Below are 24802 nucleotides of genomic sequence, written 5' to 3' on the forward strand. Positions count from 1 at the left end.
GGCGATCCCCATACAGGACAAGCGCAGGAACAGGACCTGAAGCCCCAGTGCGAAACGCACCGTGCTGAGTCATATATAATCCAAGGGGCCCTTCTTGGGGACTTGGTTTCGACGGCGCCCCGTTAGTCCTTAGGGCGGTTGTAAGCCTGAGCAGCCGGGGGCTTGCCGATAGCGCCCCACCCGGATGGGTAAGGTGTGAGTTAACTCTCCCTTGTCCGGAGGGTGGGGTGGGTGGACGATAGGTCCGCCGGTGGGAGGAGTTTTCCTCCCAGGTACCACACCGGGCTATGGCCATTGGTGTCTGTTACTTTGGCTCAACTTCAGGCTCCCTGCAACAAGGGGTTGCGGGGTGGAGGGGGGTCGCCTGTCAGTTAACCCATCTTGTTATTTGTACTACAAATAAACCTGCAACTTCTTCATCCCAGCACACTTGTCTGTGTTTCATTTGGGGGGGTTTGGGGAGGTTGTGGGCAGAGGCGTACCGATGGAACTACTATGTTGTTTACATTTAACCTCCACTGATGGAAGCAGCACAGAGCTGCCAGGCTGAGCCGAACAGGTTAGATGTTCTGAAAAGTAGCAAACTTTACTTCACTTATCCAACCCACCACAGATGAAGGGTTAGGGGATGGGGTGGTTGCAGATTTATCCTGAGAGGTTTGGACAAAGCACAGGAGCGGCATCCCCCATTTGCAATCGTGTTGGTGCTCCTGTGTGAAAAGGCATTGCTTTGCAGTGTGCCTCAGCAGGGGTGAGGTGAGGTCATGGACATTTGGTGCAAAGCAATGCAAGCCAATGTAATGTTAGTCGACAATTTAGTTATTATAGTACATCAGGCATATCATGAAGCATGTTAACTGTACTGAAAATGTGACTTAGATTGAGTAAGCCACTTTACTTTTTAAGCTCTCAAAGTGCTGTTCTATCATGGCCTGCACCGACCTGGTATCTCATTATCAAGACATCTAGAGAGCTTTCACAGTGCGCCTCTACCGTGACCAATCACGCACTGCTATCCTTGAAATCAGCCAATCCCAGAGCTTCCAAAGACCACCGGTGCACTGAAATACGCACTTGTGGCCTTGTGCTGACATCCAATGAGCTCTTGTGATTCATCTCAGTCCTGGCTTGTCATGCACTGCTATCCTACTGCTGAGGCTCTCTCAGCACACCTCTGTCCTGACCTGTCAGGAGCACTCTGCAAGAACTGAGAAATCCACAGAGCTCTCTGGCGTCTGCTGGTAACTACTGAACGTACATATGTATGAGCCTTCAGGTGATGTCAGTATAATGATGTCACAGAGGACGAATGAAACACTTTATGGCTCCGATTTCCTCTCTACCCCTGTGAAAGTTGAAGGTTGGCTGGCCCACTTCATAGAACATTATTCAGAAATGAATGACATTGTTCAGACACCACAACTGTTATCAAGAATATGGCATTGTAGATATAGTGCATGAAAAAAGTGACTAAATAGAATCACACACTCAGCAAATTCAGCTAAGGCAGAATCTCATTTATTTTTGAAAAAACTGCAAGGCGACATGATCCTATCTTGAACTGCACCATTGAGAAGGAAACCAGAAGTGGTGAACAGGAATGGGGAGGTGGTTTACAAGCGTCATTTTGAGTGATAGCCATCTCGCTGTTAATTTTCCATTTACGTTTCTCACGATGTCAGTGTTATTTTCATGTGCTGCTTTCCAAATGCTATACAAGACTATTTAACCCCTTCCATGCTGGTGACGAACCCCATCCGTCACGCTCCACGTGCTCGTGTGCTGATGACGGCTGGGGTTCGTCACGGCCCCGCCCTGTTCGTGCGGCTGCCGCACACGGGGGAATCGCGGCCGCACGGAAGGGGTTAATGATTTTTTACAAATACCAGGGGGGAGGGAGTACATTCCCTTTCATCCCAACACAGTTCATCCCTTTGCGTTCTGGTAAATGCAGTGCGCTTACTTCAAAGTTGCTGCAGTTTTTCACCAAAGTTGGTGCAGGTAGTCTGTTATTTCTAGACATGTGTTTCTGGGTTCAGTCCTTCATCAGTAGAGAACAGAAGTAGTAGAGAGCAGAGAAAGTCATCGGTGTTGCTGAAATGCTTTCCTAGTCTTCACAGGTTACGGTACAATTCCACAGGACCACAGGCACTTCCCAGGTGAGCTAGTCAGCTCGTTGGCTCAAGGGAACCTTTTAAACACAAGGGGGAGGGGGGAGGGTCTGGCACATGCAGTACACTTACTTCAAAGTTTATGTACAGCATTTACCAGAATGCAATGGGTGAACTGTGCTGGGATGAGCAGCATTGTGCTCCCTATCCCATTGTGTTTAAAAAGCTCCCCTGAGCCAAAGTGCTGACGAGCTCATCTGCAATGCACCTGTGTGCCTGTGTGCCTGTGGAGTGGTAGTGTGGGGAAGAGATCCACGACTGAAAGGCATCCACGTGAATTAGACCCATGGGTGTGTCACCTCAAAGAGTTCATCCCCTGAGCTCTGAGACCGCCCTAGAGCCCAGGCGTTGACCATTCACTGAACCACAGATGTTCCTACAACCTCCACCTGGAGCCCGTGCCAAGAGGAGTGCACAAGGATGAGAAAGAGGCTGTGCGTTAACTGAGCCGGGCTGGCCTGGGGTGTATGTGCATGTACTTGGAGCCTGGTGTCTAAATCTAGCTGTTATAAAAACCAAGTAAACAGAAATAGGCAACTGCACCAGTCGATCAACCAGCCCATCACTGACAGAAATTAGTTTTCATGGAAAACAAGTCATCCACAGATAGGTCAAACAGACCCATTCAGGATCATTATGACAGAAACGAGAAACCAATATAATCAAGCTCTTCACTAACACACTCCCTCTTCCTATCGCAGTCATTAGTCTATGGAAATCTATGCACTAACTGAAAGAGTAAGATTCATGTGCATGACACATCCTCTCACATGCTCTTCCATGGCTCATACACCACAGCAAGGAATACTAGTAAATTGCAATATCCCCTACTAAACTATAAGGCAGTGGAAGTTATCCAAGGTAGTCCCAATGGAAGAAGAGTCCATAAATCTCTTAAAAGAATGTCGCTCGATCCTGTCCGACAAGTTAATGTACATATTTCATGTCAATCAAAAGAACACTTTTCAGAAGATACACAAGCTGTCGCCGGCTCTCCCTCTGCAGATTAGCTGCATCTGTATTATAAAACACATACAGGGCCGGACTGACCGTAGCAGGCATCGGGTGCTTATCCGGGAGGCTGGAATGGTGGAGGTCAGTTTTGAAGTGGTGGGGGACGATTTTGTTACTGGGGGCCGGTTTTACAGCGATGCAGTAATATCAGCCCCCAGTAACAAAAGCAGGCTGAGTCTGCTGATGGACACGCTGATCCTGCCCGATCAGTTGGGATTTGTGCCCGGGAGGGCCACCTCCCATAATCTGAGGACACTCTTTACCATCCTGAATAATGTCTCCCAGGAACTGCCAATGCCTGCAGTGTTCTTAGACGCCACGAAGGCCTTCAATTCTATTGAGTGGGACTACATCTTTGGTGTAATGCTTAGGATGGGTTCCCCCCCTTTTCCTCTCGTGGATCCAGCTTCATTATCATCAGCCAGGAGCCAAGGTTCTTATAAATGGGCACACCTCGCCGCAATTTAAGATCACTAGAGGCACCCGTCAGGGTTGCCCACTTTCCCCGCTGCTCTTTGCCAACGCGGTGGAGCCACTTGCGGCAGGGGTGCAGCAACACCATAATGACAAAGCCTTGAAGTGTAATTTGCAGCAAATACTAATATCCTTATATGCCGATTACATCACTCTGTACATTCGAGACCCACAGCAGAATCTAAACCCAATACTAAGGGAATTTATAGTATTTGGAAAATTATCGGGAATCCAGATCAACTGGGGGAAATCGAATATTTTCCCTCTCACAACAGCGACGGTCCCCTTCCCACTTGATTATCCGATAGAATGGTGCGATGATGAGCTAAAATATTTAGGGATCAGAGTTACGAAGGACAGGGAGGAACTAATGAGACTGAATTATGGTACAGTCATGAGCCGCATAACGGACTACGTGACATGATGGATAGCTTTGCCACTCTCAATGGCAGGTAGGGCCTCCTTGATTAAAATGGTGATACTCCCCTAATTACTCTATCTCTTCCTTAATATACCATTCCATCCCGAACCTTCTTCTTTAAAACACTGAGATCTGAACTGATAAGACTATTGTGGGGTGGTAAACAGCCGCGACTACAATGGAGTGTGATGACCAGGCCCTACTCACAGGGAGGATTCGGGATTCCAGACTTCGAACTATACTATATGAGTGCGCAGGCCCATTATGCCTGGCTTTGGATAGCGCAACCGCGTTATATGCCACAGGTTGCGGCGGAACACTGGTTGGCACATCCCGTACCCTTATATGAAACCGTAGGGACTAGGAACAAGTTGCCGACAACCCTTACATGCACAATTGCAGCATGGCAGTACATAGGACGACTGATGGATACACACATGCTCTATTCTCCATTGCTACCCCTCACTTACCACCCAAACATGCCTCTCCTGCGGGAAGTCATCTTCTATAACTTTAAAAAGCGTGCGTGCATTTGCTAATGGGGGGACTTATACCATAACGGCCAGTTTGGAACCCTGAAATAGATGTTCCAAAACGCACAACAGACCCCAATGGACATCTTTTTGTATATCCGACTTAGGCAGGGGATTCGAACATTGACACCAGATTTCCCAGCCAAACCACAGAGTTTGACACCGCTGCAACTGATGCTTCAATGCGGGTCAGCTAGACGGATAATATCCTTAACATACCGTACAGCGCACACACAAAGCGTAGTCCAGGACACAGTGACCCGCACAAAGTGGGGAGAGGAGCTAGGCTTTGACCTGACTGATGACCAGTGGGAATTTTGGTGTGCGCAAACTGAACAGGTATCAGCCAGTAGCAGGCTTTGGATAATTCATTATAAGTTCCTACATAGATTGTATTATACACCTGCCAGAATGCATAGATTTGGCCTGAGGGACTCGGATAGATGTGACCGATGCCGAGCTGCAGCCGCAGACTTTCTCCATTTGGCGTGGGAATGTCCGGGGGTTTATGCCTATTGGGAACAGGTCTTTCAGGCTTTGACGGAGATGATATACGCACGAGTTGTCCCTACACCACTGATGGCGCTATTAGGCTATGTTAAGGAGATGCGTGCAGAGCACCGTAAGTTTGTTGCATTGGCAATGCTTTTGGCTAAAAGGAGAGTGGCATGCCACTGGGGGAGGTGGCGGGCGCCCAAATTCAAAACCTCGGTTGATGATTTGGTAACTTGCCAAGAAAAACTTGGGACATATGCTGAACTACTGCCAGTGGCCTCCAGGCCCAGGGACATATGGGCCCCGCTGACATGCTATCTGATTGCGCACCCGCGAGAACCCACCTAAACAACCTTGATATTCTATCCATGATGGGGAGGAAGGCAGACATGAAATGGGAGGTAGTAGGACTAAAAATGTGGATTGCGGGAGGAAGAGTTAAGAATGTATAGCATTGTGTTGGGCACATGCACATGGTACGCAATTAACAGCGAAGAGAACTGTGAAGTGTTTAAGCTGGTGGATGGGCAATTTCTCAGCATAAGGTGTAACTAAGTGAGTCGTGAGTTCTCACAAAAGGCCCAGAGGAGGACTAATGCTCCATGTATACAATGCTTGTATCGAGCATACCAAAGAGAACACTTTTTCCACGTGCCAAGGACATGAAACAGACTTGCCAATGTACCTGAAAATTGCACTATAAGATTATGTGATGATGGGTTGAGTAAGTATTGTATTTGAAATAACATCAATAAAAAAGAGTTTAAAATTTTTTTTACTGGGGATTTTTTTAAAGATGTTTATTTCTCGCCTTTATTTAAGTTACCTGCAGCAGGAGAAGTGGCTTCATGTTTTTTGACTGACACTTTTCAGCTCCATGAATTTTCTGACCTATGGTCTCAATATGTTTGTTGGAAGGCTCCATGTAAATCATTAGAAATGTAATAAGCTGTTTCTTCTGGTTAACAGAGATAGCAAATCAAAGTTTGGAACAGTTTCTGTGGTGCCACTATGATGCAACTCAAGATAATCAGGCTTCCCTTTTTACTAATTGCAGAATTTCCTTGTAACTATGCAACTCATACTGCTACTAAGTTTTCACCTTTATTCTGAATACATGATTTCCACCAAACTGCTTTCTTCTTGTCCCCTTATGGACAATTTAGGGCCCAATTTAATTGCAGGCATACCATAATCTCTGCTGGCTGGAAGGAGGACTTAACATCCGTCAGGCCAAAACTACCCACCCGCAAAATTTAGAAATAACCACCGAGTTGGCAGTCATTTCTAAAGCATTTGCAGTAACTGCCATTACAGTGGTTCTTAGTAATGTTGTTTACAGTTTGGTGCAAGGCTCCGTCAACATGACGGAGTACTGCACCAAACTGTTTTCTTTTTTATTTTAAAAAATGATACGCTGAAGCTGTTTTTTCTGATTGAAAATAAAATGTTTCCCCCACCATGGGAAACCTCTCTCGAGGGGAGCATTTAGCTGTTTTCACTGCCCCTTACCACCAGGGTTTTCCTGGCAGTGACAGGCATTGCCAACTGACCTCTTGTCCTGCCCGTATAAATTAGATGAGTGGAATTAGAAGTCTGCCTCCAATGGCCCTTACACCATAAGGCCATCAGAAGGGTTTAATCAAGATGGAGACAGCGTAGTCTCAACCGTGATTAAACCTAAGGTCTGCCACCATATAAATCTGGTGGGTGCACTATTATCTTGGTGGTATAGATACTGCATCACAATTGCAATGGAGTAACTATACTGCTAATACATAAATTGGCCCCTTATTTCCTACAGCTACTGATTGCTTGAATCATTTACAGAAATATAAACAGTTGTTTTTTGAACATATACTGGATCCTAAAGTCTAGACGAAGGAACAATCTGACAAATCAAGATCCACTTTTCCTCCGTTTGTTTCTAGAGTGAAAAGTTTGGCAGTCTCTTGGTTTCCTCCTATTCATTTGTTGGCAGTAATATTTCAACTGCAATTTGTGTTCATTTTGTAATTACTCATCAGATTAATCCTGGGGCGTTTTTGTCTTTCATTTTTTAGCAATTAAACTATATATTTCTGACTCTTATCATCAGTTTCCATCTGAACCTATGTTAAACATGATAGAAGAACAACCAGAATATAGTGTTCAATAAATATGTGATTCTTATATGTTTAGGGGGAGTTTTCACTTCTTGATTGACTGAAAAGACTATCCATCTACTGGGTGATCTTAGTAAAATGCTTCTTTTGTTCATGTTTCCTTGTCGGTTTGTTTTTTCTGGTGGTTTCCTTCAACCAAGAACTTCAGGAGGGGCCATACTGTCATATCCACAGCAGTAGTGTTCCAGAAGTATTCAGGAGAACATTGTGCACTTATTACCCAGCCAGGGCTCTACGTTCAGTGTGCAGCGTTGCGCCCCCTCAGCTTTGACCAAACTGCATTTCCTCCATCACCACTAGGGGTGATCTATGGTTTGTGAGGGGTGGGAAAGGCTGTAATGGTGCTGCAGAGTTGAGCGCTGGACAAAAATTAAAAACGTTGTTTTCTTTTTCATATGACTAATTGATGCAATGTGTTAGAAGAAAAAAGGCATGTCCAAGCATTAGGAACTGCCCCAAGATGCAGGTCTGACCAGAGATTTATGCCTAAGGTTCCTAATATATAAAATTGAAGTTTGTCCTGTGATGATAGTTGATCCTTATGCTGGGATTAGTCCCATGGAGCACATATTTTTAATATCTTGTAATCCAGGCTTCATAAATTTGTAGAACACACTTTCACTGCTCATAAAAAACTTAAATCAATTTACTACTTGATTCATTTAAAACATAAATTCAACATGTCCATCGTTTGAAAGAACTCTTCTACTCTTTTCAATACAAATTTCAAGTTTGAATCAACAATTATGCTGTGCTCATAGATGGAGAAAATGTATCTTGATAATTAAGAGGTAAGCTCAATTTTGTTTGTCCCAATGCATTTCGGACCATGTGGTCCTTCTTCAAGGGTTTTCCCATGGAGTGAAGTCTTAATGATCACGCGCAAAGCTCACAGGATCACCGGGGATGCTCTTGGTTTTCTCAGCTCCTCAAAGTTAATTGCAGCAGGCAGCAGAGGTTTTCAAGAGATAAGAAAGAGAGTGAAGGTTGGGCATTTAGAGGGAATGCGATCAGAAAGAAGAGAGGGAGACTGGGTAGATGGAAAGAGAGTGAAAGGAGGCTAAAGGAGCAAGGCTGGTTCAAACATTTTTGCTAGGGCTGTTTTTGGTTCCTCACTCTGCCCACTCTCCCCATTGAGAAGGAAATGTTGCACATTTTTGGTGTACATTCGCTAATAGGCTTCTGCCTTGTTGGTGATCTATTTCACAGAGATTTCCTTGTATTTGCTTAATTAATACTGGGAATCATTACAAATGCGTGCATCTGTGTTAACCTGGCTGTACCTTACTGTGCAGAGAGAAACCTGTACTTTTGATAAATGAGATCTTTGTTATTTTAATCACTTTAACCAATTATAGTCGTATATAACATGAAGTCAGGGTTTAATTTGACACAGGAGTGTATACTGATGAGGAAGTGGACTTACACTCATACTAATTTTGACTTATTTACCCAAATTAAATGGTAATTCTAAATGTGAAATTTCGAACAAGAAATAGAGGTTAAAAATACATACCATTGGACATCCATTCATTCTGCACTTTACATAACCATGATGATGGGCATGGTGTTGAACTTTCACAAATCTTGTTGTTGCTTATTGTGTTTTTCAGTCTGCAAAGTGTAGATCCATCTCCCAATTCAGTAAAATTTGCATAAACTGTGACATTTAACTATTGAATGAAAAATAGAAATTAGAGGCTGGACACCAGCATCGGCAAGAACACACAAAAATGAATATTAAACTTTCCTCGTTATACCTCTGTTGAAGGACTTTGCGTAAAGTGGAATTGAAGGCATTTGTTGGCTCCTTCCTGAACACTAACCCAGTAATTTGTGTTGTTTCCATTCACGCAGTCACCCTGGAAAGTGCAACTGAAAATTAGAAATAAAAAAATAGTTAGAAACTACAAAGTGAATTCACGTACGTATAAACAACACTTCATGTCCTGGTAGTGAAATGGTGTTGAATTTGGTTTTCACTACTGCAGGTCTACCTCTCCCACACAATAACATTGGAGTTGCCTTATTACATTTAATAAGCTGTAATTTCCAAATGGGAGCAGGTAATCAGTTTGTGTTTGGCATCTTTGGAATTGAAAAATACTCTCTTATGGAAAATTCCGATTTTAAATTGCACTTTTAGAAATTTGTCATTGTTCTGCCTTAGCCTTTTAGTGCCTGCTGATAGGGTGTAGCTAACAGTTGGGTTTTGTGTATTCCTCCTAGACAGCCACGTACAATAGAGAGCTTAGGTGTGCCTGGATGGGCCAACACTGACAGGATGAGATGGTAGAGCTGGGCACAGCCCTATTTACACTTGAATAGCCTGCACACTGCATCCACGCAAAAGGCTGCATACACTCTGTAGTTGCTGTGGAGTCAAGGGAGTCAGGAAACTTGTGCACTTTAACCGGAAACCTCTAGAAGAGTCTCCCACATCCAAGAGGCACATGGTATAAATATTGAACCTCAGACACCAACTCTTCAGTACACGTCTGGACCTGTGGAGATTCTGCCAGAGTTACTCCAAGGGCAAGTCTGCTGGTCTCCTGTTCAGAGCCAAAGGGACATAAGGGGCTACCAACCACCTGAAACAGCACCCAGATCCAGCTGGAGCAATCCCCTGACCCCCAAGCGGGGCCCTTTAGATCCTAGGCCTTTGGTATGGCTTCAAAGAGGCTGAATTGGATTTTGGGGCTCTTTGCGACTGCAAATGGGTCCACAGGCACTGAAACCATGTCTCTCACACTGCCCGCCAATGCGAAGTTATGTCAGCCCAACCCTTCGCGCCACAGCCTCGACCTCTTGTGGGGAGCACCATTGCGAAGCACCAGACCGACCATTGGCGATGACAACAAGATCTTTTCACTACAGTGATGACCAACCGTGACACCAGGCCTTCTCTTCTTCCTACATCGTGACTGTCTGCTGCAGTTATCTGCCCCTTGCAGCACCCGCCACTTCGTGCACCCCTCCAATGTGTAGAGGACTCTTTGTGCGAGACTGAGATGTTAACTTTTCAGCAGGACTAACCTGGTCCCTGTATCCAACCCATGCTTCATCATGGTCAGACAGAATTTGAGACTTCTCCTGGTCTTGTATAGCCAGATAGCCACGAGTGCGGCTTTCTGCTTTTTGGTGCTATTTTCACCAAACTCGTTAAAATTGCATAACTCTTGTTCTATTGATGGGATTTTTGCCCTTTTGGTGTCAAATTATGCAATTCATTTTCTCTCTATTTGTTCAAATTGTTGTGGAATTTTTCTTGTGTAGTGTTTTTAATTTATTAACGTTTGAAGTGCTATTTAAATACTTTGACATTGCCTGACTGCTCTGTGCCAAACTACCAGAGGATTAAGCACAGGTTAAATTGGCGTTTGCTTGTGTCTGACAGTGACAAGGATTGTGGTGGATGCTTGAGTAAGGTTTAACCCCCCTCAACCAGAAACCTAATTTCTTACAACAGACCAGCAGTGATTAGCAGGTATCAAGTCTTTGGTGCTTATTTACAAATATTTTAACACAAATATATAGGATAGGACAGGAGAGAGTCAGAATATGCAGCTGCATATGTTATATGTGGTTCATTAGGTGAAAAAGCATATAATGTATGTGTAAGTGTGAGTTACATATGGAATGTACTCATTATGCACCCATACATTCTGATTCATATTTGAAAGTTTATCATACCTAGGGGAGAATCAGAAAAGTGGGCCAGCAAATGTGGTTAAACCTCTAAAAAGTATCATTTTAGGGATTCACAAAGATCTAGGCACTTCACATAGAACACACAAATACATTGGCTGGCATCTAGTAAGCACAAAATACTGGGATGTGCACCATTCACCCAGCTCCTTTACGATGTATGTTACAGTAAAAGAACATGGAGAAATGGAAATTAAAATTACTATGTCTTCAAAGTGGTAGTCAAGCAACTTAATCCATTTTGTGTTGCAGAATCAGTACTATAGTACTCCTGAAAAGGGGGCATATGCACTAAAACGCTTTAAGTGAATTGAGGCACTGAAACCATGTCTCTCACACAGCCCGCCAATGCGAAATTATGTCAGCCCGACCCTTCGTGCCACAGCCTCGACCTCTTGTGGGGAGCACCATTGAGAAGCACCAGCTCGACCATTGGCGATGACAACAGGATCTTTGCACTACAGTGATGACCAACCGTGACGCCAGGCCTTCTCTTCTTCCTACATCGGTGACTGTCTGCTGCAGTTATCTGCCCCTTGCAACACCTGCCACTTCGTACACCCCTCCAATGCGTACAGGACTCTTTGTGCTGGACTGAGATTGTTAACTTTTTAGCAGGACTAACCTGGTCCCTTTATACAACCCATGCTTCATCATGGTCAGACAGAATTTGAGACTTCTCCTGGTCTTGTATAGCCAGATAGCGCCGAGTGCGGCTTTCTGCTTTTTGGTGCTATTTTCACCTAACTCATTAAAATTGCATACCTCCTGTTCTATTGATGGGATTTTTGTCATTTTGGTGTCAAATTATGCAATACATTTTGCTCTCTATTTGTTCAAATTGTTGGGGGATTTTTTGTGTGTAGTGTTTTAAATTTATTAACGTTTGAAGTGCTATATAAATACTTTGACATTGCCTGACTGCTCTGTGCCAAACTACTAGAGGGTTGAGCACAGGTTAAATTGGTGTTTGCTTGTGTCTCACAGTGACAAGGATTGTGGTGGCTGCTTGAGTAAGGTTTAACCCCATAAACAACACAGTGAGAAGGAGGGTCCAAGGGGATGTTTAGCGACCTGACACAGCTACAACCCCCAATAACAATACTTCAAGCCAACACAGAGTAGCTGTGCGTCAAACAAGTACATTCTGTTAACTAGACATGTATCTGACTACAGGAGAATAGTGACACTGGATCAGTTGGACACTTTCCGCGTGGAAAAAGTACCCATCAGTTTACTACGGATACCGCCCTTGTCATCATCTGGGCTCATCCCCACCTGGAAGGGTAATACCTCATACCCACTCAAATATTCATTTTGAATACAATGATGGGTAAACCAGTGAATATAAAATATAAGGGCAAGTGGACGTAACTGTACAGCAGTGCGTGGAAAAATAGTGAGGGTAAAAAAAGTAGTGAGAAACGCTAAAATTGGAGAGGAAAGAGGAAAATATGTTTAATTGGTACCTCTCTGCTTCCAAAATAATAAAATCAGTGCGATAGTATAGTAGTTCAAACAAATATCTACTATATCAAATGTGAGGTCAACATGTTTCTGCATTTAAATGGACCCAAGTTGCTGCATTCTTCAGGACCAGATAAATCGCTACTGCTGAAAGGTGAAAAAAGGAATAAAAAAGGAAATCACCTGGGTATCGCCTATGTTTCCATTCTCCTTCCTAATTGGCAGGAGAGAACAGCTCCACCTCACCTGGCTATGGCGCAGGTAAATGGAGCACCGATCTGACCGTCGGTACTCCGTGCGTCCTTCTACTTTTTTCACCCTCACTATTTTTCCACGCACTGCTGTACAGTTATGTACTTGTTTGACCCACAGCTACTTTGTGTTGGCTTAAGGTTTAACCCCCCAAACCAGTAACACAATTTCTTACAACAGACCAGCAGTGATTAGCAGTTATCAAGTCTTTGGTGCTGATTTACAAATATTTTAACACAAACATTATCATGGAGGAAAGGATAGGACAGGAGAAAGTCAGAATATACAGCCGCATATGTTATATGTGGTTCATTAGGTGAAAAAGCATATAATGTATGTGTAAGTGTAAGTTACATATGGAATGTACTCATTATGCACCCATACATTTTGATTCATATTTGAAAGTTTATCATACCTAGGGGAGAATCAGAAAAGTGGGCCAGCAAATGTGGTTAAACCTCTAATAAGTATCATTTTAGGGATTCACAAAGATCTAGGCACTTCACAAAGAACACACAAATACATTGGCTGGCATCTAGTAAGCACAAAATACTGGGATGTGCACCATTCACCCCAGCTCCTTTACGATGTATGTTACAGTAAAAGAACATGGACAAACGGAAATTAAAATTACAATGTCTTCAAAGTGGTGGTCAAGCAACTCAATCCATTTTGTGTTGCAGAATCAGTACTATAGTACTCCTGAAAAAGGGGCATATGCACTAAAACGCTTTAAGTGAATTGATTTCAACATGAGGAACAATTAAAAGTGGGCATTTGAAATGTGTAAAATATTCCTCTTTAACCAGTTGAGATATTTGACCTTAGGATTGATTTATGAAGATATTTTTAAGAAACAGAAACATAAATGGAATTGACCACTCAATAAGCAGGATAATAAATAAATAAAAGTGAACACATGGTTGTGGACGTTGTTTTACTTGAAGGTGTAGAAACATTAAAGTAATCAGCATGGGAATCTGCTGACCATTCAGTTTCTTTAGCACCGACTGCTGGCATTATACTTCCATGTGGGATCTACACAGTGGTTTAGCTTCAGAGAAGGTTATTGGGTTTCGTCCACCCCACCCCCTTCCAATAACTGCATTGTCCAACTGAAAGTTGAGTAGAGGGACTCTGATTTGGGTTTGACAGCATTAATGTTGGGTTTCCCATGGGCTCATCTCAGATGAGGCCCTTGTCCCTCTGAACCTAGGAAGCACTCATTTAGAGCAGCCCCTCTCTCTCTCTGTCCCACACACTATATGGCAAAGGTCAACAAAGGTATTTTGTCAGCTGTGCAGAGACTTGATGGTTCTTGCAAGATCAGATGCAGGACAACCTTTCAAGGTGCTTTTTCCATAAGAGAAGAGGTTTTCACTAAGTTTTGTATCCGTTACTTGAAGGCTCATAGTCAATCTCAAAACATCTTTGCTATATTAGAAACACAGAAAGTAGGGTAGATACAAGTGGTCACCTGTTCAAATAGTGCATCTGTATTTTGGGGAGGATAGGTATGCGGAGTAGGACACAAGTGCACAATGTTCCCCCTTGTACATTTTTGTTTTATAGCAGAAAGTAGTAAGTGTGCCAAGACTTAGATCCCTCACATATGTGTTCATAGTTCATCATACTTCCTAGCTCTCTTTTTAATAAGGCAATCATGACTTTCAGACCTCTTACTGCAAATATGCATATCAACATTCACTTATTTTCATAAAAATCCAATTGTCAAATATTGGAAGGCTCCCTTTTCTATTGTTGGGCAGTTGAGTGATGGAACACTTAAAATACAAATTACCTTCTGGTTTCTGTCATGTTTCTATCATCCACCTCCTCACATTTTGTTTTTGTTTTCCATCTGAAGAATATATTGTTTTATGGAAGGCCTCTCATGCTTTATATGGTCCAGGTACAACACAAATGACCTTTGAAAGGCAGTCTACTGCCCCTTAAAATTAAAGTTCCTGCTATGCATGTTAAATAACAGAAAAAAATCAAAACAGGCTTGAGGTTACAGACATATGCATGCCAGTGTAGGCGTACAGATACACACATCCACACATCCACCCCACCCCCACACATACGTTCAATGCAATAGCTGCATTTGGCCACCATATTGTCTTACCAAAAATGGAACTATGACCTGCAAGTTTTAACACCCTGATCACTTCAAGAGGCACATAACCGTGTGAGCTGTCTAACTGGATTGGAATCTATAAAATGCAGGTAACAGATTCCTACAGATGACAGTTTCTAATAGCATGTATCCAATCTAGCAGTCTTCTACTGGCTATTAGCAAGCTTTGTCTTCACAGCACAAAATGAATAGATAGATTTGAAGAGCTTTAGGAGAAATGCTTAACTTCATATACTCACCATTCACAACCAAAACCTCTAATCTCCAAATGCTGGTTATTACTCTACACCTGCTTGCTGAAAATCTTTCCTAATAGGGCACACTGCAGAGATGGTTAGGAAACCCAAGACTCACCCCCCGAATCTCCCAAGCCACATTACTTGATCTGTCTATGTCCTACCAAGTCTATGTCCTACCATATGTTATGTAGTATTATTGGTGGTCTTTTTAACAACAAGGGACCCCAATTAGTCTGCTCGGGACCTCGGGGAACAATTTTGTAAAACAACAGTGGTCCCATGCAAGGATAAAATGCAGTAACAATAAATATAGACGAGAATCCAATCTATATTTTAGAGTGACATGTCCAGCCGGACAGAGGTCACTCAAGTTTACTCAATAAACAAGTATCCAACATATAACAAGAATACCTTCCACAATGCCCCTGTGAGGTACACAAGCCTGTGCCCAACACTTGCGGGGTAAGTACAGGTGAGGAAGTGGTAGAGAAAGTTTAAAGGCAAAACAACGTTTTTCTGCTTACACATTCATTGCACAGAAAATATCAAGTTGCACCATTACATTAATTTCACAATCAAATATGTTTGTATATGGTGCATGAGCAAGTCGACGGCGTTTTGGTTCCCCTAGAGGATAATTGGAACCATCATCAGGACAAAAACAAATTATTTGCCTTATAGCACTAAACCTCAAATTGCCGAGGAAGTACAAACTTGGACCCATGCGAGTCGATGCTCAGTGTGGTCCAGTACTGCCAGCCTCGACGCCAGGGAATACCTCCATGAACGCCGATTCAGGCTTACCCTGGCGCCGTCCGGTTGCGACTGAGTAACGCGGACCCTGGCAGCCTTTTACTCCAGATGAATGCTGTGCTCTGTGGAAGCCAGTTTGCTCTTGCTAAAACCTCCATTACCTGGGTTTCCCTGCCTACTGCTTCGTCTCCACTCCTGGAGGCCACAGATGGGCGGAGGAATTCAGCACACCTGTGGCTCACAGGTGCTAGCCTGTTCACACCTGAGGCATGTGAACACAATAACCTCTTTTAAACCCCAGTTCCTTCGGCCCAGCAGTGGTCATTGTAGCTGGGTTCCTATTTGACTGACCCTTTGATTCCAGAGCCTCTGCTATCCTTGTTTGCAGAGTTCCTGAGCTATAGCTAATGCCTTGGACTTTGTACCAGCACTGCCTGCAGTGCTAACTTGATTCCTAAGCTTCAAGCTTTTCCTAGTTCCTTGATTCCTGATCCATGCCCTGTGGCTGTTTGTTTTCTTGTTCTTGAACTAACACCGCATGATGTGCTACCATGCTTCCTTGATTTCTGAGCCAGCACTTTTTAATGCACCCTGCCACTCTCTCTCCTTCTATATTTACCTTTTCCCTTGTGTCTGCTTTCTTTCCCTTTCCCATTGTTCCAGTTTCAAGTTTGCTACCATCCTTTCCCTGCTGTATTAACTTCTATCTTACTTGTATGATTTGTTACTTGCTTTCTGCCAAATGTCACCTTTGTTTTCCCTTCTTTCCTGTTAAGCACTCCTCATTGCTTGCTCCTCGTCTATCATGGCTGAATACTTTGTTCTTCACCCTTGCTATTCCCGCCTGGCATTTTCCTGTTTGATCGCCAGGATCCGTGGGCACAGCTGACAACTTAGTTGTTGTTTCTTGTTTACTGTGAGTACTGTCTTTGAGTTACCTTAATAACATTCACCTTAGGTATCAGCTCAACACTTTGCCTGTGCATGTATAATCTACATGTGGGTATTTGCATCCTGTTTCTGCAACAGCAATCATGGGGGAGAAATGTACCTAGCTTCAGTCTTACAGTGTGGAGCTCCAAAGTGCTTTACCCCACATTCCCTTTATTGAGCCTTTAACTCTCTTGTTCCCTTATGCATAGCTTCCCCTTGGGATACCCTTTCTCTGCGGTCTCTCTGTGTGACATTGTGGGGCTCAGTACCCAATTTTCTGCTTACTTTGTCTACCCTGCCACCAGTACCTGTTAGCTTTCCTGACAAGAGCTATCATTAGAAAAAGAGGGATGTCGGAAACACATTTTGAACACTTTGTCATGTAATTAGTATTGATGATATAATAAGCAAATATGAGGGAAAAATCAAAACAAATTAAGTTTAAATTTGACTTTTCGGGTTATAAAACAAGAAAAGCCATCATTTATGTTTTATACAGGCTATTCCTAGATCATCTTCCACTAGGTTTTACTTTGCAGATTTTTTGGGGTCAAACAATTGCCTGTGCCTCTAAAGATGAACTGTGCCCCTGAAAATGTGAATGTCTATTGTGACAGTAAGGACCCTTATACAAACATTAAGTTATCTCTTTAAAATGTATTCCTGCAGCATTTCAATATTTTACAGGCAGCGATATACGCATCCTTAGGAACTGCACACCTTGCGCTTGAATGGCACCAGCCGCAGTATGGATCCACTGGCAATAAGCACTGTCTGCAGGACTTGTATTGACCGCATTCTGCGACTTTCACCCTCACCACCTGCAGCAAACACACACATGAGAGAGAAGGTCAGTTGTACGCTCACAGAAACGTCATGTAATTACAGTATTTAGAATATTTACAATATTGGGCAGCTTATCAGATTGATTATTAGATCGATTGCTTGCAATATCCCCTCAGTCGATACTGAAAATGTTCACCTCAATCGGAAAATATGCTGAGCTGGGACGATATTCGACTCAGTAAACATTTTGCTAACTTCCCCCTTGCCTCAAACGGAAATTACACCCATTCACGAATTATGCAATTCACCATCAGAGGCTTTCAAATGTACAATTTCATCCATGAGAGAGGCCAGTGCAGGATTGCTGAACGCTCCAACCTCTCATGCTTCTTTCCTCTGGCCTGCACCCTCAGCTGGTGGAGAAAAAATCAAACAGTCCATAGCTGCCTGTTGAGAAAGTTTTAAACCACTATTTACGGCATACATACTCTCCCAGGGTGGGTAAAAGCATGGCACACATACTATCCCATGGTGGGTACAAGCATGGCATACATAATGTTCCATGGTGTATACAATCATGGCATACATACTCTCCCAGGGTGGGTACAGCATAACAAACATACTGACCTGGACTGGACCTCTCAGCTGCATTCGTGATCGTCTCCCACTGCACCCTAGCCACCAAACTCCAAACTGTGGGCATCCACAGCAAGGCCCTCAACTGGATACGCTCCTTCCTCACCGGCAGAACTCAGCGGGTCAGACTCCCTCCCTACCTCTTGGAACCGAGAGAGACCAACTGTGGAGTGCCCCAGGGCTCCTCCTGCAGCCCCACCCTCTTCAAAGTCTACATGGCCCCCTCGCAACCATTGTCAGGAACCATGGGCTCAACATTGTCTCTTACACCGACGACAACCAGCTAATTCTCTCCCTCATCAACGAACCCTACATCACCAAACACAACTTCCAAAAAAGGAAGGAAGCCATTGCCACTTGGATGAAGAACAGCTGCCTGAAACTCAACTCAGAAAAGACAGAAGTCCTTATCCTTGGCTCCACCCCCTCCACATGGCGCAGCTCATGGTGGCCCTCGGAAATACCCCACCCCGACGAACCATGCATGAAACCTCTGTATAATATTAGACTCATCCCTCACAATGAACCGCCAGATCAACACCGTATCCTCGACCACTTTCAACACTCTCCACATTCCACATGCTACGAAAGACTTTCAGATGGATCCCAACTGAATCCAGAAAAACTGTCATGCACGTACTCATCAGCAGAAGGCTGGACTACGGCAACACTCTCTCCACGGGAATCAACAAGAAACTCCTTCACAAACCCCAGACAGTCCAGAACGGCACAGCCAGGCTAATCCTTGACATCCCACGTCACAGTCACATCACCCAACACTTCCACTGTCTTCAATGGCTTCCAGTCAAAAGAAGAATAACCTTCAAACTCCTAACCCATGTATACAAGGACCTTCACAACACCGGACCTGCATACCTGAACAGCTTCCTCTCCTTCCACGCACCCAAAAGACACCTCCGATCAGCCCTGCTCTCTCTGGCCACTGTCCCACGTATCAACAAGACCAGAACATTAGGAAAGTCCTTCTCCCACCTCGCAGCTAAAACCTGGAACACTCTCCACCTCCGGCAATCTACCACATTGCCCTAGTTCAGGAAAGACCTCTAGACAAGGCTCTTCGGTTGACCCCAGCACTCAAAGGAGCCACCCCACCTCGCCCCCGTGCCTTGAGACCCTCGCAAGTGAATAGTTGCACTTTACCAACCCTGATTGATTGATTGGTTGATTGATAGTTTTCAGGAATGACTACTTTCATAGCAAACTGCAGACAGTTGATTACACAGGAACATAGTTTAGGCAAATCTATTCACAATTGTAAGTAGGTCTATGTCTCTGAAAAACACAACATCAGCGTTATCCCTTTGTTTGTAGGAATTCATTACATTCCACAGACATTATTGGCCAGTAAAGTGACGAGGCAGCAATGGCAGAGTCCCTTTCCTATGTTTTCTATCTTACCCCATTCCCTTTGACCCACCTCTACCATGAGTCCTCATAAGTCGCTTTATATGATAAGTAATGGGTGTGGTAGAGGTTGAACTATGTATTGCTCCCATTGGATAATGAGCATAAGGTTGGTGCAATCTGAGAGGCAGCCTAGACTACGACATCATCCACCCAAGCTATGTATCCAGGCTCCACTGATACTACAGTTTAAACAATTATCTGGTCCCAGGCACTGAGAGTTTAAGGCTCGTATTACCTACTGGCGGTCGCCAGTAGGTATATATAGTTAGGATTTTTTCTCTATGGGTTTTTTGAAAATTCTATGTCTAATAACTTTGGCGTTTGTGGACGGAATTGGCTGAAATTTTCAGGAAAATGGCACATTTTGTTTCTGAGCAGCCCCTGAAAATTGTGGGGGGGGTTCGTCCAGGGGGGGTCGAGAAAAAAGGGGGGTCCCAAAACGTGTTTTTAACATTGAGTTTTCCATAGGGCGGTTGGCCTCACTTTTAGCCCGAACGGCTGAATGGATTTGCACGAAACTTGGCAAAATTGTAGGGACTGGTAGCCCGATGTGCCTTTTGTAGGTCTCAATATATGTGCTACAGTGGATTTTGAGAAATTAACGTTTAAAAAAAGATATATATCTGTAACAGCGGACCGGGCAGCGCTCCAGGACGCGTACTTTTCGCGCAACGGAGCTTTGTGAAGCGAAGCTGATTGGTTCTCCGGCGTCTGTCAACATTCCAAACAGTCCGTAGCGGCCGCCATCTTGTCTCTCGGTAGGATCGAGAGACAAGAGGAGGCCAAAGCGAAGGGGCAAATGACCATAAGGGGGAATAGTAGATCCTCGCTGACCCCCTAGGTTTGATGTGGAGGTTTTAAAAGGGCCCCGCGGGGCAAAAAAAAAAAATAATAATAATAATCGAACGGCTGAATGGATTTGCACGAAACTTGGCAAAATTGTAGGGACTGGTAGCCCGATGTGCCTTTGCTAGGTCTCAATATATGTGCTTCAGTGGATTTTGAAAAATTAACGTTCAAAAAAAGATATATATCTGTAACAGCGCACCGCTTCGCGTACTTTTCGCGTTACGGAGCTTTGCGAAGCGAAGCTGATTGGCTCTCCGGTGTCTGTAAACATTCCAAACAGTACGTAGCGGCCGCCATCTTGTCTCTCGGTAGGATCGAGAGACAAGAGGAGGCCAAAGCGAAGGGGCAAATGACCATAAGGGGGCATAGTAGATCCTCGCTGACCCCCTAGGTTTGATGTGGAGGTTTTAAAAGGGCCCCGCGGGGCAAAAAAAAATAATAATAATAATAATCGAACGGCTGAATGGATTTGCACGAAACTTGGTAAAATATTAGGGACTGGTAGCCCGATGTGCCTTTGCTAGGTCTCAATATATGTGCTTCAGTGCATTTTGAGAAATTAACGTTCAAAAACAAGATATATATCTGTAACAGCGCTCCGCTTCGCGGAGATAAAATTATATCTGTATTACCTAGCTGTTGCTAACACCAGTTAGCGACGGCTAGTAGGAGATAGCGACCATCTTGGGCCCCACTTTGCATGTGAGTGATATTTATCACTAATGACATGCAAAGTGGGCATGCCAAGATGTTAGCGACTGGAAACAGTCGCTAACATCGCTATCTCCTATTATCAACTTTTGGAAATATTTGAGATAAGCGCGAATATCTCCAAAAAGTAACAGCTGCCCTGAGCAGTTCTTAGCCATGTTATCCAATGGGAGGTGGATAACATGGCTAAGAGCATTAGCTCGGTAATGCATGAATATCGCTGAGTTTTCAGCGATATTAATGCATTGCGGTCGTTTTTTATCGTATTTGCGATAAACCTTGATAATAGCAAGGTTTATCTGCGATAATTTCTGACGGTAAAAAAATCTTTGCAATGCATCGTTAGGGATAAATATCGCTTAACTTTGGTAATATGCCCCAACGTCTGTTAACGTTCGATTCGAAGGAAATCAGGAAGTGTTGAAAAACATTGTCTGCGCCATCTTGTCTTTTTTCAAATGCCACACTTTTGTCGTGCACGGCAGCCATTTTAGATGCCTTGACCAGACCCACTCTGTGCACGCTGTCGATCCTTAGCATGGCTCCCCACCCTCGCAAGCATCTCACCCAGGCAGTGGTCACCCCCGCTCTCTGTCTTATGCATGGGTAATAAACCTCCCCCCATCTGCGCTGCTCTTCCCTGAGAATCACACCCTGTGCCCGCCCGACACCTCCCTTTCGCCCTATTCACTACCGCACCCTCTGACACTTCTTTTCCTCTGTGTCCGATTGTCCAGGCCGGTCCTAGGCTATCAGCTAGCCCTGCAGATGTAGTTTATGGCCACAGCTGTAAAGAATCACCCCTCTTCAAAGGAGTTATAGTAGATCAAGGCCCACACTCGATGAGATCCGTCACAGCAGAAGCGTTGCTATTATCTGAAAACCATCCTGTATTGTGATTGGGGAGGGGACCGAGCGTGAAGCGGAAGATTCCAGGGATGACTCTTTGTACATCAAAGTTTTTACAATTATGTGTCACATTAAAAATATATAGCACTCCGACAAAGTAGTAAGATTATAAAACTTTAATAATTTATAAATATATACAAGAAAACAAAAATAGTAATAACATATAAACATTTTTAGGGAAAAACAACGAAGTAGCGGTCGGCTGTGCGAATAGTCCCAACGCAGCACAACGTCCAGATTTCCGGCGTGGGGCATCGCGGGGGGTGGGTCATCAGTAGCAAACTGTTGTGCGAATAGTTCCAAGGCAGCAGAACGCGCCGAAATCTAGATGACACGAAAGTGATGTCTAGTAAGTTGCCACCCAGCAAATAACGGCGTGGGGCGTCACGGGGGGTGGGTCATCAGTAGCAAACTGTTGTGCGAATAGTTCCAAGGCAGCAGAACGATGGCACCAAGGTGATGTCCAGTAAGTTGCCGCACTGGTTTTGGTATCCTACAATGCTGCTCCGAATAACGGCGTGGGGCGCCCCGGGGGAGGCGGCGTGAACGGGCCTCTCCAGGTGGAGTGTCATCTGTTGTAGTGGGGCGCCCCTTTACCGTTTCAGTTGCCATTCCGTCCGTTTTTGGTCCACTGTGTCAAAAGCCGCAATTCAGCTGAGTTGCGCCCACTCTTGCGGTGCAGCGATAGGCGGCTGTCACAGGACTCTCAAAATGGCGGCAGGCTCTATCCTTTTTGGGCCTGGTCCACTGAAATGGCCCTGGGACACCTTGGAAATCGGACGCTTGTCTGCTAGGTCTTGGACCCCATTCTCGAAAGCGTCCCCTCCGCCTTGAGAATTCATCAAAAGTTTTGGGGGCCCCGACTCCTGCAGGCTTCTGGTGGGGAGCGGCTGCCATGATTGCTCGCGGAATGACCACGACGGAGCTACGAGATGGTGGTGCTCTCATGCTGACGCCAGTTTAGTCTGAAACATCCAGAAACAAGGTGGGGCTTTCATCGTTTGGGAAAAAAAAAAAAGTTTTCATCCAATGAAAAGTGTTGTTTTTAGGTCATATGATCAAGCCTTCCATCATTAGGAAACCAAAAGTAAAATGAACCAATGAAAAGTTTTATAAACAAGTCACATGACCTGTTATGCGGCATAGGGTATAAAATGCGTAGAAAATACGTTGGCACGTGAGGCGGCGTCAGTAGCGGACCGATGTGCGAATAGGCCGAAGGCAATACAACGTGCCAAGATCCGGATGGCACCGAGGTGGTGTCCAGCAAGTTGCAGCACTGGTGTGGCCATCCTACAATGCTGAAAGTCGGCGTGGGGCGCCCCGTTGGCCTGTGAGTTTGCATCAGTAGCGGACCGATGTGCGAATAGGCCGAAGGCAGCACAACGCGCCAAGATCCGGATGGCACCGAGGTGGTGTCTAGTAAGTTGCCGCACTGGTGTGGCCATCCAACAATGCTGAAAGTCGGCGTGGGGCGCCCCGTTGGCCTGTGAGATGGCGTCAGTAGCGGACCGATGTGCGAATAGGCCGAAGGCAGCACAACGCGCCAAGATCCGGATGGCACCGAGGTGGTGTCTAGTAAGTTGTCGCACTTCTGTGGCCATCCTACAATGTTGAAAGTCGGCGTGGGGCGCCCCGTTGGCCTGTGAGATGGCGTCAGTAGCGGACCGATGTGCGAATGGGGCCAAAGGCAGCGCAACAATATTTTCTGACTGACACCACAAGGCGCTGAGATGCCAAGATCCGGATGGCACCGAGGTGATGTCTAAGTTGCGGACTGATGTGCGAATGGGGCCAAAGGCAGCGTAACAATATTTTTTGTATGGAAGATACCACTAGGCGTTGAGATGCCAAGATTCGGATGGCACCGAGGTGATGTCTAGCAAGTTGCTGTACTGGTGTGGTCATCCTACAATGCTGAAACTCGGCGTGGGTCGCCCCATTAGCCTGTGAGATGGCGTCAGTAGCGGACCGATGTGCGAATAGGCCGAAGGCAGCACAACGCGCCAAGATCCGGATGTCACCGTGGTGGTTTCATAGTTGAGAGGCACTTCATCTGCAGTGGGGCGCCGAGATCCGGATGGCACCGAGGTGATGTCTAGCAAGTTGCTGTACTGGTGTGGTCATTCTACAATGCTGAAAGTCGGCGTGGGGCGCCCCATTAGCCTGTGAGATGGCGTCAGTAGCGGACTGATGTGCGAATGGGGCCAAAGGCAGCGCAACAATATTTTCTGAAGAGAAGACACCAAAAGGTGCTGACATTCCAAGATCCGGATGGCACCGAGGTGGTGTCTAGCAAGCTATGCAGTTGAGTTGTGTGCGCACTTGCGGCGAATAGGTCGAAGGCAGCATAACAATGTTTTTTGAATAGAAGACACCACAAGGCGTTGAGATTCGGTTACCACCGAGGTGATGTCTAGCAAGTTGCTGCACTGGTGTGGCCATCCTACAATACTGCTCCGAATAACGGCGTGGGGTGCCCGAAGGGGGGGGGAGCCGGCGTGAATGGGCCTTCCTAGGTGGAGGCTCGTCTGCTGTAGTGGGGCGCCCCTTTACCGTTTCAGTTGCCATTCAGCTGAGTTTCGGCTGCTCTTGATGCTACAGCGACAGGCGGCTGCAAGAGGACTCTCAAAATGGCGGCCTGTTCTTTGGATTTGGGCCTGGTCCACTAAAATGGCCCTGGGACACCTTAGAACTCGGACGCTCGATTTTTTTTTC

At 45.0% G+C, this 24802-nt stretch overlaps 1 protein-coding gene across 1 annotated transcript in view; it reads right to left on the bottom strand.

The window, feature by feature from the left end:
* PLXNC1 (plexin C1) overlaps window positions 1–24802 on the bottom strand; it is a 510673-nt gene that overhangs the window by 319158 nt on the left and 166713 nt on the right. Inside the window, exons 4-6 of the mRNA XM_078676006.1 lie at window positions 17486–17586; window positions 9034–9148; window positions 8790–8946 (exon numbers count right to left, since the gene is read on the bottom strand). Coding sequence (XP_078532132.1) covers window positions 8790–8946; window positions 9034–9148; window positions 17486–17586 — 373 coding nt within the window. The remainder of the gene's footprint in view (window positions 1–8789; window positions 8947–9033; window positions 9149–17485; window positions 17587–24802) is intronic.

Source organism: Lissotriton helveticus, chromosome 1_1, assembly GCF_964261635.1.
Source record: "Lissotriton helveticus chromosome 1_1, aLisHel1.1, whole genome shotgun sequence".
Taxonomy (NCBI): domain Eukaryota; kingdom Metazoa; phylum Chordata; class Amphibia; order Caudata; family Salamandridae; genus Lissotriton; species Lissotriton helveticus.